At 44.6% G+C, this 21,372-nt stretch overlaps 2 protein-coding genes across 2 annotated transcripts in view; one reads left to right on the top strand and one right to left on the bottom strand.

Annotated features, from left to right (window-relative positions):
- The window catches only part of LOC126278767 (uncharacterized), a 779,239-nt gene that overhangs the window by 575,230 nt on the left and 182,637 nt on the right, over window positions 1-21,372 (top strand). The gene's annotated exons all lie outside the window — the stretch shown is intronic.
- The window catches only part of LOC126278132 (facilitated trehalose transporter Tret1-like), an 83,647-nt gene that overhangs the window by 30,264 nt on the left and 32,011 nt on the right, over window positions 1-21,372 (bottom strand). Inside the window, exon 2 of the mRNA XM_049978019.1 lies at window positions 4,811-5,022. Within this exon, the coding sequence (XP_049833976.1) occupies window positions 4,811-5,022 (212 nt within the window). The remainder of the gene's footprint in view (window positions 1-4,810; window positions 5,023-21,372) is intronic.

Raw genomic sequence — 21,372 nt, forward strand, 5'->3', positions numbered from 1 at the left:
AGAAGGATGTAGGTTACAGTAGGTTCTGGGAGATGAAGAAGCTTGCACGGCATAGAGCAGTATGGAGAGCTACACCAAACCAGTCTCTGGACTGAAGACCACAACAACAACCGAGTAATAAGACCGAGAGATCGATAAATTACCCATAGCACCAGTACTAATGCTTTTCTTTTTTAAATAAACCTTTTCTTTAAAAAAAATAACAGTAATTTTTTTCGTAAAATCTGCGTTGGCTTGAAATAGTACGCTATAGAATATTGGAAAAGTTATCAGTGCTTTTCCAATAACAATTCCTAGGGAAACGAGCAACAAAGACATGGTGTAAGAATTAGTACAGTTTTTCTGATACAAATAATGTCCCTGTTGCCTTCTGTCGAGACTTAAGTTACGCCTGTACGAGGGGCGTTTGAAAAGTCCGTTCACAAACAAAGACTACTTACGTGTTTGGGGTAAAACCTTTTTATTTTTCGACGTAGTCTACTTTTAGACTTATACACTTCGTCCAATGCTGTTCTAATTTGTTAATGCCTTCCGAATAATAGGAATTGTCCAAGTGTGCAGAATAGCTATTAGTTGCTCTAATCACTTCCTGGTTTGAATAAAATCTTTGTCCCGCCAGCCATTTCTTCAAATTGAGGAACAAATCGTTGTCAGAGGGAGTCAAGTCTGGAGAAGAGGGGGGATGTGAAACGAGTTGGAATCCTATTTCCAATAATTTTTCGACCACAATTGCTGAGGTGTGTGCTGATGCATTGTCGTGATGGAAATGGACTTTTTGCGGACCAATCGTTTCTTGCAGTTCGGTTTTCGAACGGTCCAATAACGATGTATAATATGCACCTATAATAGTTTTACCCTTGCCATAGTCGATGAGGATTATCCCTTGCAAATCCCAAAAGACAGTCGCCATAACTTTTCCGGCCGAAGGAATGGTCTTCGCCTTTCTTGGTGCAGATTCTCCCTTGGTAATCCTTTGCGTAGATTGTTGTTTGGTCACAGGAGTATAGTAATGTATCCATGTCTCATCCACAGTGACTAAACGACCCTAAAAGTTCTGGTGATTCTTCCTGAACAGCTGCAAACCGTCCTAGCAACACTTCACACGATTTGGTCAAGCGTGCACAATCGCGGAACCCATCCTGCAGATAGCTTTCTCATGTCCAAATGTTTATGCAAAATATTATGTACCCGTTCATTTGAGATGCCCACAGCACTAGCAATCTCACGCACCTTATCTTTTCTGTCATCCGTCACCATATCATGGATTTAATCAATGATTTCTGGAGTCGTAACCTCCACAGGGCGTCCAGAAGGTTCAGCATGACTTGTGCCCAAATGGCCACTACGAAAATTTTGAAACCACTTATAAACTGTTCTAATCGAAGGTGCAGAGTCACCGTAATGTTTATCAAGCTTGTCTTTAGTCTTTTGAAGCGTTTTGGCTTTCATAAAGTAATGTCTAACCACCACACGAAATTCTTGTTCGTCCATTTTTTGACAATCACTCGAATTCCTTGATTCATACGAGTGCCAAAGACAAAGAAATAGACCAATATGGTTGAAACTTGTGTGCGCTCTTTCCAAAGATGATACTGACTAAATATGACCTCGATACGCGCCAATGGTGCCATCTCTCGGTATTTGCACGGACTTTTCAAACGCCCATCGTACGTGCAGTGTGCAAGACTAGCCCCCACCTGACCTGTACGGCAGTGTCTCGCTGCCGTCGCCGGACATCCGCTGTACTGCAGAATAAAAGATTACAGAAAATGAAGCGTTTTTGTCTTTGTTGTACTTCTTTGCTATGTCACTTCGCAAAAATATTTTCGGATTATGTTTGGTGCCACTCTGCAATACACCGGAGGAAATAAAAAAGGGCGAGTAAATCATGGTGACAGTAATGAGAAAAACTCATTGGTAGTATGAAATAAAAACAGCTACTTGCTACTTGTGCGTGCATAACATGGCTTTATCTGCCTGTAGTTATTGAAAACGGACGAATTAACACGAAAAATAGAATGGCGTGGCCACAGTTTTCTCCCTTTAGCACTGATTGTCGGTAGCCTACAAATAGCGATATGCTCTCCGCTTGCAATGTGAGTTTGAGCACAGTTTCAAAAATTTGAATCAACAAGAGAATACTGGTGATTCTTTTTTTTTTGTAGTATTCAACAGCTTATCACTTTTAGAGAAAAGCAGTGAGTAGTGCAAGGACTAAGTTTTCTTTTATTTTCCTATTTGATATAATATTTAGAATCTGTTTACTTTGAAGTTGAGTGAGTCAAAATTTTTCAGTCTTTAATATGTTTGTTTGCGTGGCCATCTTCCGCAGCGGTTAACATCTGTTACTACAGGTTGTCCGTCTTGTGCTGACTGCAATCCAGTTGAAAAGATTTACACCTGACACAAAAAAATGGTTCAAATGGCTCTGAGCACTATGGGACTTAACATCTGAGGGCATGAGTCCCCTTAGAACAACTTAAACCTAACTAACCTAAGGACATCACACACATCCATGCCCGAGAGTGGATTCTAACCAGCGACCGTAGCGGTCACGCGGTTCCAGACTGTAGCGCCTAGAACCGCACGGCCACCCCGGCGGGCACACCAGACACACTTCGCCTTTATTTATGAAGCTTCTTCCGAGCTTATTTTGTAAATTGGATACATGCGTTTGTATATTTTCGATTGTTTTATGTTAAAAACAGCATTTTCTTTACAAAGTTGGTCTGCAAGTTACTTACGGTGTTTCTTTACATGTTCTGCTCCCTGTCTCCTTGCTAGCAGCGGTTGGTGTCGAAAGGCTACATTTCTCATCAACACGGGACAGTTTTTGTCATTCCGCAGTGGCCAAATTGGCAATGCAGAATGAGAAATGGTTTAAGAAAGTGAATTGTAAATAATACACCACAGGAAATGATGCATTCTAACCACAAACATTCACATAGAATATCCAATATATTCAAAGAACAAGGCATAAAAATAGCTCACGAAACCAACAACTCAATTCAGAAATACTTCCTAAGAACAATAGAAACACTGATCTGTATCAGAAATCAGGAAAGGCAATGCATTTGATGGAAGATACACAGATCAAACCAGGAGGACATTTGACACCAGATACGAAGAACATGTAAGAGCATAGAAGTACAGGACGAATCATTCAACTTTTGCAAAACTCTTAGACCAACATCAACATAAAATTATAGCCAGAGACACAGACAGGGAAATCATAAGGATAAACAACAACAACAAACACCTCCTCACGTTACAAGGAAACTACCACATCCAATAACAGAAAAGAAACAACTCACAAATGATCAGACCAACTTGGCAAACCTCACACTCTTTAAACTCATCTAGCACTGAATATAACATTAAATATGCACTACCCTGACTTCCCCCCCTCCCCCCCCCCCCGCCCGCAAAAAAATCAACCCACCACTCATTCTTCTCCCATCTCTACATATATCAGTTACTCTCTCTCTCTCTCTCTCTCTCTCTCTCTCTCTCTCTCTCTGTCACACACACACATACACACACACACACACACACACACACACACACACACACACACTCACACACTGAACACGGGCAAACAGAGAAAAACAGTCGTAACGCGAGTTGGGAACACTCACAACGTGGAGGAAAACAAACGAGCAGTTCAGGGTGAGAAACAGTTTAAGAAAGTGAATTGTAAATAGTGCAGCGCAGGAGATACAGCAGAATGCCAAAAACTACCAAGCGCAGATATGAAATGAAGCCTTTCGGCACCAACCGCTTCTAGCAAGGAGGGAGGGATCTGAGTATGTAAAGAAACACCATAAGTAATTTGCAAAATGGTTCAAATGGCTCTGAGCACTATAGGACTTAACTGCTGTGGTCATCAGTCCCCTAGAACTTAGAACTACTTAAACCTAACTAACCTAAGGACATCACACACATCCATGCCCGAGGCAGGATTCGAACCTGCGACGTTGCAGTCGCGCGGTTCCAGACTGTAGCGCCTAGATTCGCTCGGCCACTTCGGCCGGCAGTAATTTGCAGTCCAACTTTAAAAAGAAAACGCTGTTTTTAACATATAACAATCAAAAATGTACAAACGTACGTATCCAATTTACAGAATAACCAAGGAAGATGCTTTATAAATAAAAGCGAAACGGGTCGGCAGTAATTTTTTTAGGATTGGATTGAAGTCAGATCAAGACGGATAACCAATAGTAACAGATTTTTGATCTTTTTTCAACTTTTACCTTTATATTGTATGTTAACCGGGGGCCTAGAAACGTCGGAGTGGTCCACAACCCCACGACGACTACCGCAGTCCACTTCTCCCCTCCGCCACCCTACACCGAACCCAGGGTTATTGTGCGGTTCGGCCCCCGGTGGACTCCCCTAGAGATTGTCCCACACCAGACGAGTGTAACCCCTATGTTTGCGTGGCAGAGTAACGGTGATGTACGCGTACGTGGAGAACTTGTTTGCGCAGCAATCGCCGACATAGTGTAACTAGGGCGGAATAAGGGGAGCCAGCCCGCATTGGCCGAGGCAGATGGTAAACCGCCTATAAACCATCCACAGACTGGCCGGTTCATCGGACCTCGACACAAATCCGCCGGGCGTTCGACCGCACGGCCAACCGGACGGCTAACTTTTACCTTTATTACAGGAATTAATAGGAATAGAAAACTCAAAATAAGTTATTTCAGAAACCGGTTATTTTGAGAGGTTTTAATAGTGTGGCTGAAGTAGCAATGAAAAACCGATATCGCCGGAAACCGGTGCTTTCAGCGATAACCGGCGCCCCTACCTTGCGGCCCCAGCGCGCGCTCGCCGCGCTGTACAGCGGCGGCGTGAAGGAGCTGGCCAGGATCATGGCGGCCGCTACCCACGAGGCCTCGTCCTTGCTCAGCGGCGACTCCAGCGGGCTGGGCCGCAGCGCCGTGCCGTTGCTCTCCAGCACGGGAAGCGCCACTGCCGGCCAGCCCAGGCAGTAACCGTTCGCCAGCGTCGCCAGGTTCACTGCGGATCATAAAACCAGTCTACCAGTCGTCTCCGTAGCACCTTTCCGTTATAAAACTAAAAATCAACAGTGAAACGAATCTACTCCTGTTTGACATCTGTTCAGTTGTAGGTGACACTACAGCTGAGTCATATCGACCTTTCAATACCATTCTTTTTCAGATGTTGTTTCTTTCAAACAGAAAGGAGGAAGAAACTTCCTGGCAGATTGAAACTGTGTGCCGGACCGAGACTCGAACTCCGGACCTTTGCCTTTCGCGGGCAAGTGCTGTACCAACTATTCTTTATTATTTTATTTTTTTATCTCATTTTGTTCTATAGCGTTCGTTGAATTTGTTCGAGGCGGACGTCCGATGACATCCGTTCAGGTTGTTCGTTGATCCGTTCACTCATTTTTTTTTTATTAGAGAAGGATGCTAAACCCTCAGACCGAACACGCTGAGCTACCGTGCCAGCATCAACTGAGCTACCCAAGCACGACTCACGCCCCGTCCTCACAGCTTTATTTCTCCAGAATGAGATTTTCAGTCTGCAGCGGAGTGGGAGATACTTGCAGAAGTAAAGCTGTGAGGACCGGGCGTGAGTCGTGCTTCGCTAGCTCAGATGGTATAGTTCGGCGCTAGCGGCCGTGCGGAGCGGAGGTCCGATACTTCCGTCTGTGCTGCGTGTGCGAGTGTTTGTTTACTTGTGGACTTAGTCTGCGCGCGGGCTAGTAACAACGATCATGGTGAACAAGTACAGAAAAACTACATTACGATTCAATTTCTGCAAAGACTACGAAAGACCAAAGGCTTTAGCAGTGGAACGATTCATACGAGAGGACATCAAAATACCGCCAAACCATATTGTCGGAATTCACCTGTCCGTCGTTAGTCCCACGGTGTATGTTAAGATGGTAAATGACGAGGCGTGTGAGAGAATTCTGCAGGCGACAAAAGCAGGTCTCCGATTTTGCCATAGTGACGGGAATGTCGGCACGGTAACTGTAGAACATGCTGGTCTGGGTGTACGGACAATACGTGTTTTTGAGCTGCCATTTGAGCTCCCGGCTGACGAAGTTATTGAGGCTTTTAAGCCATACGGCACGGTGCATGGTCACACAGCAGAACGCTGGACACAATTCGCCACGTACCCCGTGCTTAACGGAGTGAGACAGATCACTATTGATCTTCAGAAGCATGTACCGTCCTATCTGACAATTGGTGGTTGTCGGGCGGTGGTGATTTACGATGGGCAACCACGTACATGTTCTGGCTGTGGCCAGGAGGGACACCTCAGGTCGAACTGTATGCAACGGCGGATTACGCAACTGCCTTCAGATGTGCGGGAGCCGTCGCCGGCGATGACAGTACTACCGATCACCTATGCCAAAGCCCTCACTGCGTCCGCTGATGACCGAAAGGACACAGCCCCGGTGGAAGTTCCCGATGGCACTCTCCGAAACCTTGTAGCAGACGTCGGGATGACAGAGGATGCTGCTCCTTCGAGCATACAATCTACGGCGACATCAGTTGAGACCGAACTCCTACCAAGCACACCGATAGTACACGAAGCAGTTCCAGCCACTACGGATGCTGTTCCGTCTGAAACGCACTCTGTGACGACAACATCAGTTTCGACCGAACTCCCGCCAACTACAACGATGGGACTCGAAACACTTCCAGTTCCTACGGATGCTTTTCTGTCGGGCAGCCGTGATTCCCTACAATCTGAGGACACGGAAGGAAGATCACGCAAACAACGTTCCCCGAAAAGGAGGAAACGGCGTCGTCGCACGACATCTCCTAGGGATGACTCCCCTTGCCCCGACGACGACGCGCCTGTGGAGCAAGACGACACAACAGCCTCTACGAAACAGGATGAGGCAATGGAAACTGTTCGATCAGACCCGCAGCGGTCTGTCACATTGACGGTAGCGGGACGTGGTGATGCTGAAGAGGAACCACAACCAGTTGGCTCTCCAGACGCAGATGCTGTGGCTATGGACAAGAATATATCACTGCCTGCAAAGATGTGGTATGCCGATATTGAGGAGGCGCCGGACGTCATACAGAGGCAGCCGGCACTCACGAAGACGGCCTAGTAATTGCTGAAGGTGAAGAGAGAGGGGCGAGAGAACGTCTTCTAACTCAGCCCCCAGCGCCGATGCAGGGAGATATTGTTGCGCCTCGACAGAGTGGGATTCAACGCCATGCGAACCGTATTGCGACATTAAATATAAATGACGTGCGTGCACCGACCAAAATACACCTACTGAAGGAAACGATTTGGGCATCTGATGTGGATATTGCTTTGCTGCAGGAAGTCCACATAGCAGCACTCCCACACATCGCAGCCTACCAGTCCTATTCGTCACATGGAGATCACAATGGGAGTGGGGTGGCAGTTTAGGTGCGAGATGGCTTCCCCGTGGAAAACGTGTGTTACCTTCCGTCGGCCAGGGGAATGGCTTTCACGACGTTTGGGACACGCATCATCAATCTTTATGCACCGTCGGGAAACAATCCGCGGCGAGAAAGGGCGCGATTTTATGCAGAAGATATTGCCCCACTTTTCCATGGACGTTATGAATGTGTAATAATTGGTGGAGATTTCAACTGTGTTCTCAGCCAGAAAGACCAATGGCCGCAAGCAAACATCAGCCAGGAGTTGCGAATCGTTGTCAGCGACCTTGTACTTAGTGACACGTGGGAATTACGACATGGAGATGCACCGGGATACACCTATGTGACAAGTCATAAGGCGAGCAGATTAGATCGCATTTATATCTCACGGGCTCATGCAAATGATGTCCAGGACGCGGAACGCTGGCCATTGGCATTTTCCGATCACAGCGCTTACATCTGTACGGTGCTTCTTCCCCGTAGAGAGGTGTGGAACAGCAAGGCCCCGTGGAAATTAAACATTCAACATCTACCTGATCCCGAATGTCGTCAACGGATCCTTGAGACATGGACGATGTGCGAGCGAAGGGTTGGAAGGTATGCGATGAAGCTTGATTGGTGGCTGACTTGTGCTAAACCGGAGCTTCGCCGTACGTTCATCTCATATAGCAGGGAGATGGCAGAATGGCGCCGCCGTACAACCGACTTTTATTTTGCAGCGCTGCGCGACCTGGACGATGGTCCGCCGGGACCAGACGTCTGGATCGAACGCAAAAGGATAAAAGCTAAACTAGTGGCTTCAGCTCGGAAACATCTTCAGGGAACCATGGTGCGCGCCAGATGTCACGATACGATAATCCACGAGATTCCTTCCATGCACCACGTCGTGAATGAACGAAAGCACCGACGACGCGTTTTGGTACGGGAGTTAATTACCCGCGAAGATCGAAGAGTGACGCGTCAAGCGGACATTGTCTCTGCATTCGTCGACCATTACCAACACATCTATCGGGAGGAAGCAGCCCGTGTTGATGACCTCGAACGTATAGCCACATACGTCTCCCGTACACTAACGGTGGAAGCCGCTGGAACCTTACTGGAAGCTATTAGCTGTGAGGACGTACATGATTCGATCGCAAAGGGTGCGTTGAATCGCTCCCCAGGCATTGATGGACTTCCTGCTGAATTTTATCGAGAATTTCGCAACTAAATGGCACCGCGATGGACGGAAATGTACAACGAGTTGTTAAATTCCGATGCGCCTATTCCACCGGCTTTTATGGAAGGCCTCTTGGTGCCAGTACATAAACCGAAGCCAGGAATTACGGTCACACATTATCGCCCCATCACCCTGCTTAATGCAGACTATAAGATCTTTGCACGGATGCTAGCGTCCCGATGTCGTATGTTAATTCGTAGCGTTCTCTCTCCAGAACAGACGACACCGGGTGGATCGGTGAATGTGCAAACAGCTACTGGCGAATGCCGTGATGTGATAGCGCTGGCGGAGGAGTGCCGGCTTAAAGCGGCGATGGTGGTGGTTGATTTTGACAGTGCTTTTGATAAGGCGCGCCACAACTATCTGTACGCTGTACTGGAACAAATGGGATTTCCAGACTGTTTTACTGGTCTCAGAAGGATTTATGGGAGCGCACAATCCTTGGTACACGTTAATGGGTGTATAGCAGGGCCCATTCAAATTCGACGTTCCATTCGTCAGGGCTGCCCTCTTTCGATGCTGCTGTTCGCGATAGCGTTGGAACCATTAATTGGGAGGCTAACAAATTCTCTTTCTGGGGTGGAACTGCGGGGCTACATCTTCAAATGCCGTGCTTATGCGGACGACCTCCTGCTGCTCGTTCATTCTGAGGAAGATGTGAAGACGGTCCTTGAACTGTTGTTGGACCACAGTGTGACGGCGGGTAGTGCAGTGAACATGAACAAATCGGCAGCAATGCCGGTTGGAAGGGGCCTTACGCCGGAAGAAATCAGTCCGTTTCCTTATGTGCAACGATTCCGCTATCTCATTTGTGAAACATACTGCGGCAGTTAACTACCGACGTATTTTACGGACAACACGTACCATGGTCCGCCAACATCTCCTACGGCGCCTTGATCCTTTGCAGCGAGTCGAATATCTGAACACTTATGTGGTTTCTCGAATGGTGCATATTTCGCAGATCCTGCCCCTACCACACACGCTCGGGCATCAACTTCAATCAGCACTAGGCTATTTTGTGATGATTGGGTCGCCCCTCAAGGTGCGATACTCAACGCTCACGCTCCCTACGGACAACGGGGGACTCGGACTTACGAATGTTCGCTGCCGAGCGACGGCGCTCCTTCTAGCCACGATGTACAAGCAATGGCGTAGCGGGCGTGATTCCCTTACATCCCGCCTATTGGATCTCCTAGTTCCAGTGTCCCTCACACCTCCGGTGGCGGTGGGCAACATTACGCCACATTTTGCGCATGTATCAACATTTATCGTGGAACTTAGTTATATCAGAGACGAGCTTCCGCGCACAAGACCACCATGCGCGAAGGATTTTTATGTTTGGCTGCTACGACGGATAAGTCGTAATGTCATTCAACTGAAACACCCCACGTTGCATTGGCCGAAGATTTGGAGACATGTGCACCAAAAATTCTTTCCTACCTTCGTTCGGGCACTGTGGTTCTCTGTCACCTGTGGCAAGTTCAACACCAACCAACGACTCCATGCAATTGGACTAGTGGACACTCCACTGTGCCCGAAATGTCGCCAAGTGGATGACGACCATCACCGCATACCTTGTATCGCCGTGGAGGACGTATGGCTCCTAGGACGACAGATGGTGGCTTGCTACCTCCGTCTGACCCCGCAACATATTACACCTGCTTCCTTCTTACATCCGGAGTGTGACTCCGGCGACTAAATCACGGTCGATCATCTGGGTCAAAGCTTGGACGATCGCGTACCTCTATGGGGATGCTGCCAAGTCGCGACTCTACTTTTGGTATTTCTTACAGCAAGCCCACTATGAGGTTCATAGATGGTCACAGTATCGGAAAAACTTTGCCAACTATCTTCAGGCAGTCTTCCTCGACCCCCTACGCAGTTGGGATGTGCCGGGTGCAGTCGGTGTGCACATTTGACAGCTGATAATGAACCTCACGCTTCTCTCAACGCTCCATATGTAATGCACATACTATACCATGAAATGATCTACATGATCTACATGTTCCTTTTAACAGGGTGATTGTGGAAAATAAATAAATATAATAAATAAAAACAACATCCCTGTATCCCTGTTCCTTTACATTTGTGATTTGTTTTACAATGATTTTTTGTTTTGTTTTTGTTCTTGCAGAGGATGCATTTCATTTAGTGTTTGTGAACCGCCCAAAAAAAAAAAAAAAAAAGATGGTAGAGCACTTGCCCGCGAAAGGCAAAGGTCGCGGGTTCGAGTCTCGGTCGGGCACACAGTTTTAATTTGCCAGGAAGATTCATATCAGCGCACACTTCGCTGCAGAGTGAAAATCTCATTCTAGAAGGGAAGATAACAAGAAACTGATCTTCAGGTTGACAGTTACTGAACTATGTGAGAAAAACTTAAATTAATTACAAACTACGGCGTGTACACACTTTATTCGACATGTAAACTTTACTGCAGCTATTCGGATGTAGATTATCACATGTTCTGTCTGCCTGTCATCATTGGCGACATAGGCGCAGAAGAACAGCGAAATTCTGCATGACCCGCTGAAGCATCGATGCTGTCGAAAAGGCTGGTTTCAGCAGAATAATGATTTTGGGGTTATTGCTGTACACCGTGTCTTTAATACAGCCCAACAAAAGGGAGTCGCATATGTTAAGATTCGGAGGATATGGCGGACAGTCGAGGCCCATTCCAGTGGCCTTTGCGTACCCCAGAGCCAGAATGCGATCTGCAAAGTGCTCCTCAAACACTCTCCTGCTTCGATGTGTGGTTCAATTGGCTCTGAGCACTATGGGACTTAACTGCTGTGGTCATCAGTCCCCTAGAACGTAGAACTACTTAAACCTAACTAACCTAAGAACATCACAAACACCCATGCCCGAGGCAGGATTCGAACCTGCGACCGCAGCGGTCGCGCGGTTGCAGACTGTAGCGCCTAGAACCGTTCGGTCACGCCGGCCGGCCGTCTTGCATGAACCACGTCTTGTCGAAATCAGGGTCACTGTGGATGATGAGGATGAAATTATCTTCCAAAACCTTCACGTACCATCCGGTCACCGTGTCATTAAAGAATGTCGCAGCGATTATTCCGTGACTGGACATTCCACACCACATAGTCACCCGTTGAGGGTGAAGAGACTTCCTAATCACGAAATGCGGATTCTCAGTCTAAATGAAAGTGGGCTTCGTCGCTAAACCAAAGCATACCATGCGCGTACTAATTCCGATCGTACCCCACGGCCAACCGTGCATGATCTAATACCTAAAGAGACACTGAATGTATAAATATCACAGTATATTCAAATATGAAAACCATGTAAGTGCATAAACAGACATTTTTTACAAGTGAGTAATGGCCCAGGCTACCATATCATATGGGCATAGTAAGAGTGATGGACAGGCCGGAAAAAGGGAGGGTAAGAAAGGTGTTTATGGAATGTGGGGCCCGCAGCTCGTGGTCGTGCGGTAGCGTTCTCGCTTCCCGCGCCCGGGTTCCCGGGTTCGATTCCCGGCGGGGTCAGGGATTTTCTCTGCCTCGTGATGGCTGGGTGTTGTATGATGTCCTTAGGTTAGTTAGGTTTAAGTAGTTCTAAGTTCTAGGGGACTACTGACCATAGATGTTAAGTCCCATAGTACTCAGAGCCATTTGAACCAATTTGGAATGTGGGTGCGGAACAGTGACAACAAGCTCATTAACGAGTGGTGAGAGGAATAATAACTGACCGCTACTTTAGTACAGATGAGCTATGGATGTGTGTTTGTTCCTGAGGGCCAGATTAGGGTTCTATGACTGGTATTTGTTAATGATCAAAATTTCAAGTAATGTTAGTTTTTTCCCTTTAGTTCCTTTAAGGAGAGCATCACATTTCACATCATGCGAAAGACATTCATTCGTTCATCAACCACATTCTTCGTAAGCACTGTAGATTTTCCACATCCGTTGTCTGACTTTTTCACGCATAAAACTTTATTTATGATCGAAGCTCTTCTCACCAACAGTGTCATCCATGACGCATGCCCATTTACTCCACACTATTGTGTAAAGTGATTTAAAAATCTTGCAAGCGAAATACCTTGTGAATGACTGTATGGTTGTCAGCCGAAATATCGATTCACGCTCGAAAGTTGATAGAATGAAATATCATTATTTACAAAGTCCACGACTGGATTTCCTTCCCCAGCCATTTTCCAAGTGGGACTTTTCATCCTAAGGCATATGTATAAATTCAGACTGTATCAGACAATATACACGGTGTTCGGAAATTCCCGTTAGAAACTTCTATGGCTTGTAGACGGAACTGAGTAGACAATATTTTGAATTGGAACCCATCTCCGGAAAAATGGAGCTTCCGTGCTACAGCAGTTTTAAGATATGTTTGCTAGGTAGGTATGCAACAGGTTAGTCACGGTGGTGGGTGCTCTTTGGCTGATGTCATTTGACTCTATCCTACTTCTCTGACCTGGTTCGAGTATGTCATATGCCTGTGATTGTTAGAGTAATATTGCAGGAGCAAATATAATCTCGATCTATTGCTCACTTGCTAGAACGACAATTCAACAGTGTAATTAAGTCAGACAGGTAAATTATATCCTTTTTATTGGCATGCGAGTAGTTAAGTCACTTGCCTGAAATGTTAATATGAATTTCTTTCAATCTTTTCTTTTGTGACTCGTCAGCACCAGATGACCAAGATCTGTAATATATTAAATTTTCCAGTGTAATGGATTGCAGATCTTTATCAATAACTTGAAAAAATTTCGGAATATAGTTGCTTTTACCAGTCAACTATAAAAGTATAATTTCCTCTTAAGTCATTGCCAGTCCCGATCCAGTAATTTATCTAAATTAAAATATTCCAGAATTTTTGTCAGATCATAGTCATGTGCTCTCTAGTAATCAGACGACCAGCTGTGCAGCTGTGTCACTAAGTAAAGTCAGTTTTCCTCGTAATTCAGATTAGCCAGTATTAGTAGATAGGCCAGTATTGCACTAATCTTTGCCATTTAAGAGCAGATATATAGACAGCGTTATCCAGCGACACCATCACGAGGTAAGAATTTTTCAGTTTATTTCTCACGTACAGATTCAGACTGATTTCACAGGGCCACGGCGTAGTGCTGCTTACGTCAAAATTTGTCAGTTTTTCATGAGTTAAGATTTATCATTTCTCATACGTCAGAGTTTAATTATCCAAACTTGATTTTTTTATTTTCTGTTCGGGAAGGTTACACATCATTATTATATATATATTTTTTTATTTTTACGGGAAGGTTGCAATATGGTTGAGAACGCGTTTTCAGAATGCAGGAACACGATCCTCCCGAATGGCGAAGCTCACAGTAATGGAAGGGCTGCCATAGCCTTTGTCGATATTGTTCTCCACAATGTCTGCTCGATCGCATATCCTTTTCACCACAGTTACGCAACGGCTTCGAGAAGGGTGCCTTCACCTTCAGCAGTCGTGACTGTGCTGCTCTAAGGAGACGTCGCACACTCGAATTGGAAGAGGTCGTACTGTAAGCAACAGCGTTTGTAAAAACTAAGTTCCTTTTTCCCTGGTTATTAATGAGTGGGAGTTGTAGAGCAAGTGCTGTACTGAATCACGCGTAATAAATTACTTATAAAGTGGTCGCGTTACTAACATATTTTCAAATGTTGTGGTACGGAAGCGGTACGTTTCCGGACATGGGTTCCCAGTCGAAATATTATCTACTTGGTTCCCTCTACAGGTGCTAGAATTTCGCAACGGGAATTTCCGAACACCCTGTATTGCACGTGTCCTCACATTGCCCATCTCCTACGGCTGTGTTTTGATTTTTGACACATCCTAAACTGTGCAAATATTCCAAAGTCTGAATCCGTAATTCTAAGAGTTTGTAAAATACGCTAATTTTTACAGTCAAAGGCAACAATGACGACTTCTGAGAAGTCTTAACTGAGTGTGAAGCACACTAAAGGAGGAAAGAGCGTGGTACACTGAGAAGCAGATTAGTGACCGTATCTTCAGACTTGTGAAAAAAGGGCTCCTGAGATACTTGTAACAATATCTTCCGTTTGAAACATTCAACTTTAGTTAATTTATATGGATTTGTATTTTCAATTAAGAACGTATTTTACAGTGTGTAGAGCGAGCAGAGTGGATAACATAATTACTTTCAAATCCAGAGTTAGACGTTTAGTTTCGATGACGGCTTTCAGAGTGTCCTGTCCCTTTCAGTCTCATGAGCTCATCATACACAGCGGTATTTGTGTTACTAAAGCGCTAAGCCGGTCACCCGATTCACAGTTGCACGTTTACTATCCCCCGACTACCTTGAGCAACAAAAAATTGATGCTCAGTATTTCAAACAATTACTGATCGAATTTAAAAGATTAAAATGTTTTCATAATCTAATCTACTCATTAAGACGCCCAACCTCACGTTAAAGATTTAAGGCAAGAAATCAAATATTAAAGTTAGAAATTATGTATGTGTCTTGAGCCAGTGAAACCCAGGCCACAGAAATTACCCAGATTACATACATCCAGTATCTGAGGATGAGAGCACTTAGCGAGTAGCAATAAATTTTACACATAGGTTGAAACCTTTTCGAAAACTTTTTTAATGAATCCTCCTCCATTACCCACTCCTGCTGAATAAATAAAAGAAAAAGTTAAGCGTTTACAACATTTTCATTGTTCATGCAGTACAACTTCACCATCATGTATGTCGTTTTAATTATTACTTCTTTACTACGAACTATATTCACAACACATTTGCATGAAGTACGTATACAAAACGCCGAATGTACCTGCAAAATTTATATCACTGCACGACACATAGGTCAGGGGATATAACGTCATAAACACTGAGTTCGATTCTTTAACGAACTAGTATGGGGAGGTGGATGAGGGGTAGGGACTACTGGTACGATTCTAATAAATTCAGACAGTTGTAAAAAGCCAGTAAATGGCCACTTAGAACTCATTTTCTGGCGTGTTCCAAAATCTTTTCTGTCTAGTGCCTGATCATCTGAGCGAGCTACGATAATGTAGCACGATAACGAGGACATTTTCGTTGTGTACAAAGACTGAGTTTATAAATTAAGGGACCAGTGCAGTACCCTCGTCCTTACTCATTCATTTCGTCTGGTCTAAGCACACTGAGGGGACAGATGTCCTGGGATACCTCGAAATATGGTGACGAACCTTCTTTTGCTCGGTGTAGTGCTGCAACTAGACCTGGCATGGACTCAACTAGTCTTTGGAAGTCCCCTGCAGAAATATAGAGCTATACTGCCTCTATAGCCGTTCACAATTGAGAAAATGCTGCCGGTGAAGGATTTCGTGCAGGAATTGACTTATCGATTTTGTCCCAAAAATGTTTCATCGGATGCATGTCGTGCGATCTGGGTGGCTAAATCATCCGCTAGAATTGTGTCGAATGTTCTTCAAACTATTCGCCAACAATATGGCACGGTGAAGTCCACGAATGGGTGCAAATGGCCTCCAAGTAGCCGCACATAATCATTTTCAGTCAATGATTCGCTCAGTTCGAGCACAGAATCCAGTTCACTTGCGGCGTGGCGGGTTAGAAATCCGTGTTGTCTCTGTGCAGGCTGTAAATTAGAATTTCTCCTACGTCAGAACGGCGTCTGCTCGATGTCCCTTCACTCGGCAACGTAGATACAAGATGATGTAAAAGCAGCGTTGATAAAAAACACCATCTAAAATCTACAATTACTGACGCCGTACAACTCTAGTAAGTTCTGTAGAAAAATTGTCATTAAAAATTTATCGAGCGATAAGAAAATGGATTGTCTTCTGGAAAATAATGTCCGAAATTTCCACACAAAAAGGTTTATTTTGTCCATATAGCCCAAAGAAACGGTACTATTCAGTCCACATTTAAATTATTGACTATTTTCTTCAAGTTCACAATTCGCACACTGATTTCACACGCACAGCACCCACAAATCTGTTCAAATCCGACCCGAGTTAAACAACGTTTTCACAGTCATTAATTCTACCACTAACATGAGTTATGACATTCGGTCCGTCTGGTGGGTTTCAAAAAAGAAACTGCTCACCAAAAATGCTCAGTAATTGAATACTGAAATATGCGACTCGGATAATATGAAGGCGAAATTTTCACACCCGAATATCATTCCAACAAAACAGTTCTACAACATCCAAACTTTACAGAACCGTCCGTAACTACATCAGCGTTAGTTACGACAAGTATCAAACTGGAGTAACTCAATATTCCTTCACTTTACACATTATTTTGACTGGCACTAGCAACATGACCGTCCGCGTTCAAAGCTAGCGAGCGACTCTCCTCTTGCAGCCTCACACCCAGTATAAATATCAGGTAACGCGTGGGAACCGTGTCAATTCTGATTGGCTGATCATACTGACTCGCGCTAAAACTGGCCTGCACAATTCTTATACACAGACGCATTTGCTTCATAATGACTTAAAAAATATATAGTAGTGTTTAAGAAACGAAACTTAAAAGACAATAATTCTTAGATACAAATGTTCCTCCAGCTGACTTTTTGGCTGCTCTGTTACAATAGCAGTCACACCTAGACAAACATCATCAGCAAAGTTGGTAAATTCCCTATGAACATTTTCCCACAAGAGGCTTGCTTAACTCTTGCAGGTTATTTAAGTTGGAATATAATGTAACATTTAACTTTGACGAATGTCTCACGTACACACTCTCATTCACTCACATATACTCCCACAACAATCTTAGTCACCAATAGTAAATTTGTTTGATTTTTATATTACGAAAAAGAGTTATATTAGAGTTATATTATGAAATTACAGTTATATTGTGAAAATCTGAATTAATTAATTCTTCAAACTGAGAGTTCTGTTTATGTTGTTAGATAATAGCAAAGGATAAACTACTATATTCCAAACTGAATTTAGTTCCCTGAGTGTCGTGTTTTGACTTTTTTAGCATTTTTTTTCGATCTCTGAAACTATGATAGTTATAAGCTGAAATTTGGATACAATCTTCTCCTGAATGTCAAAAGGTAGTGTACCGACTTTTACAATGATTGAATAATATTTAATATCACTTATTTAGGTCCTTATAGGTGGCGAATGTATGCACCCAGTAAGAGGCATTGGTTAGCTTTCCCACGGCAGGTAATGACAGATACGCGTGTGTCTCCCGGTTAGGCCGGCAGATGTCAGCCCATGCAGCCAGATATCCAAAAACAAACGTTCGGTCGGAACAAACTTGCGACGCTACACATTCCACGCAAACACATCCCACACCATTATGGAGCCAATACCAGCTTGTACGGAGTCCTGTTAATAACTTGGGTCCATGGCTTCGTCGTGTGTGCACCACACTAACCCTGCCATCAACTCTTACTAACTGAAATCGGGACTCATTTAACCAAGCCTCGGTTTTCCAGTCATCCCTTGTGCAACACATACGGTCAAGAGTCAGGAGCTGCAGGCGATGTCGTAGTGAAAGCAAAGGCACTCAAAGCGTTCGTCTGCTCCCAAGCCCATGAACGCCAAATTTCGCCGCACTGTCCTAAGAGATAAATTCGTCGTACGTTCCACATCGAATTCTGAGGTTATTTCACACAATGGTGGTTGTCTATTACTAATGACAACTCTACGAAAACGCCGCTGCTGTCGCTCATTAAACGAGTGCCGTCGGCCACTGCGTTGTCTGTGGTGAGCAACAACACCTGAAATTTGTTGTTCCTCGATACTGTGCATCTCGGAATATTGAATTCCTTAACGACATCCGAAATTCAATGTCCTATGCATCTAGCTCCAACTACCATTCCCCATTCAAAGTCTGTTAATTCCCTTCGTGAGGCCTTAATCATTGCGGAAACCTTTCCACGTTAGTCACTTGAATAAAAATAACAGCTGCGCCAGTGGACTGCCCTTTTGTACCCTATGTATGTGATACTACCTCCATTTGTATATGTGCAGATTGTCACGTCACGTGACGTCATTGTAGTCTTTCGGCCGCAGGTTATGGCAGTTTTCTAACTCTCGCCACGTTATGTTCCAAGGTTGGGGCTTTATGAACTCACTCGTTAATTTAACCTGATTAACAAGATAACTTATGAATTTCGCATCATTTAATAAGCTCTCTTATCGGTCTCGTGCGAAGTTGCAATTTGAATTTTTTATTGCTATAATTTTTTCTTAAAAACACCATGTGTTTTCGCACTGGCACACACTGAGCACTGGTAGACCCTGAGCTGAAAGCCGATCTCTATCATTCTTTTGCCACTAACATGGTACCTTCGATATTGCTAGCTCCGTGACCACGATCAGGTTCTTTAAATCACCACTTGCTCGTAAGTGATGTCATATTCTCTAGCAACAGGTATTTTCCTTTTGTATTTATCTAAATAGCGCCCTCTGTAATGAACAAATGCTCCTCAAATGCAGTATCTGAGGTTTGAACAAGACCCTTGGTGCACTGTAGAGAAGTAAAAATGTAGAACTTGCCTGGGATCTCTTCAGCCTCCTAATTGGGAAAGATTTATCCTGTCTGAAGGTTCCTGTCGTGGTTATAGACCATAACCAAAGTGAGCAGACGTTTTCATATTTACCAATGAGTTTGCCACGACTGACCTAGCTGGTTTCGTCAAGTGTATTTACACTTTGGCTCGCTGCAATAGTGTACATATAGCTGATTCATAGGATGATAGCACAAAAACATAACATCCAAGGCATTCTTTATTCACCCATGATTCGGCATGTTTCACTGTCACTGTGTGAAAACAAACTCTGTCACTTTGTTGAACGCTTGTATGTTGTGTACTCAGGTCTGCATTGTAGAGGGTGACAAACACAATTGACAAGAAAAGCTGCCAGATCGAAATTTTTTACCTCGAAAAGCAGTAAATAGGCAGTCGACACGAGTATCCTCAAACGGTGGTAGGATTGCTATTAACAGTGTTGTATTCGAATTTAACTCGGACGCTGGAGCAGTTTCTGGTGAGTAGGATGTTTAATCTTAAACGCGTTATCATACCGGATGCTTTCAGTTCCAACGCCATTACAGCAATATTTGTAAGCAATGTCAGTGGCCGCGCGGGGTAGCCGTGCGGTCCAAGACGCCTTGCCACGGTTCGCGGAGCTCCCCTCGTCGGAGGTTCGAGTCCTCCTTCGAGCATGGGCATGTGTGTTGTCCTTAGCGTAAGTTAGTTTAAATTAGATTAAGTAATGTGTAAGCCTGGGGGCCGATGACCTAAGCAGTTTGGTAGTATAGGAACTTACCACAAACTTCCAAAAATTTCCAATGTCTGTAATGGTAGTTAGTCGAAAGGGTATTTTATGCTGAGTGGTATCCTAATCTGTAGTACTTACGGCTACAAAAAATTTAATAAGCTAGCTCTTTTTGCGAAAATGTTATTCGAAAACTCAATAAACATTATATCACTGAACCCCTATTCGTAACCTGTTGCCAGTGTCATTAAGAAGTATCATCCCGCTATAAATTTCAACTGACACTAATGCAGAGTAATACCTATGTTTCTTGCCCTTGGAATACTATTGTTTGGTGTAAACTTCGAGCCGGCCAGAGTGGCCGCGAGGTTCTGGGAGCTACAGTCTGGAACCGCGCGACCGCTACGGTCGCAGGTTCGAATCCTGCCTCGGGCATGGATGTGTGTGATGTCCTTAGGTCAGTTAGGTGTAAGTAGTTGTAAGTTATAGGGGACTGATTACCTCAGATGTTAAGTCCCTTACTGCTCAGAGCCATGTGAACCATTTGTTAGCTTCGTTCAATGCCAATAGTAGAGATAACTAATAATAACAATGGGAGCAACAACAGAGTTCAGTGTGTATGACGCCTGCAACGCTCAAGACATGTAATCCACACTTCAGATTCTGCCATGTTCGGCCTGGAATGAAAGTCGGCAATTGCTGCTCTGATGCAGTTCCTGCAGGTCCCATACTGGGATATTGTAGACAGAATCTCCCACAACGTCCCAAAGAAAGACTCTATCGGGGTTACGTCTGGAGACATATGACCCAACCACCCGGAAATGTGTCGTCCAAAGTCTTCCTAACGACGGAGGCCCCGTGACGAATGGCACCATCCTGCTACAATACGATGTCAAGCTGCAGCTCTTCAACCATTGCAAATGCAAGCTGTTCCATGTCCACATAAGCAGTTGGCTGTCGACGCCTCTAAAAAAAAACAGCAACAAAAAAAAAAAAACAAAAAAAACGGGGCTGGCCACACGGTCGTGATGCAGGCCACACGGAACGTTTACTTCTGGACTGTAGCAACCAATTTCTCTGCCAAATTGGGGCTTCAGAACCCCAGATGACCGCATTGTGTAAATTTACCTTTCTGGAGACGTGAAAGCAAGCTTCGTTCGTCACCTTCTTCAGATAGTCAGGGTCATCGTCAACTTGACTCAGAATCTCAAATACAAATGCTTTGCGCTTTGGTCTAACAAGAGGTTGAGTAACAAATCCATGACGGACTTTTCAGTCCTCCTAAAGCTGGCGAAATCGACCGATGGTGATTGTGAAGTGGAAACGCGAAGGAACAACTGAAAGCAGACTTAGTGTACTGATGGACAGGGAACGTCGACACAGCGGAGGATAGTTTTAAAAAATCGCATGAAATCAGCGGAAGTAATCACGTGAGTTCCATAGCGCTACCATCAGTCCAGCTAGCACTGTAACTGTGCCTACAGATATAAAGAAATGGGTACGATTCACGAGCAACTCCTCATCAGCCACAAATGTCTTAAGTCAGTACCAAGCG

This window comes from Schistocerca gregaria, chromosome 6 (assembly GCF_023897955.1).
Source record: "Schistocerca gregaria isolate iqSchGreg1 chromosome 6, iqSchGreg1.2, whole genome shotgun sequence".
Lineage (NCBI taxonomy): Eukaryota > Metazoa > Arthropoda > Insecta > Orthoptera > Acrididae > Schistocerca > Schistocerca gregaria.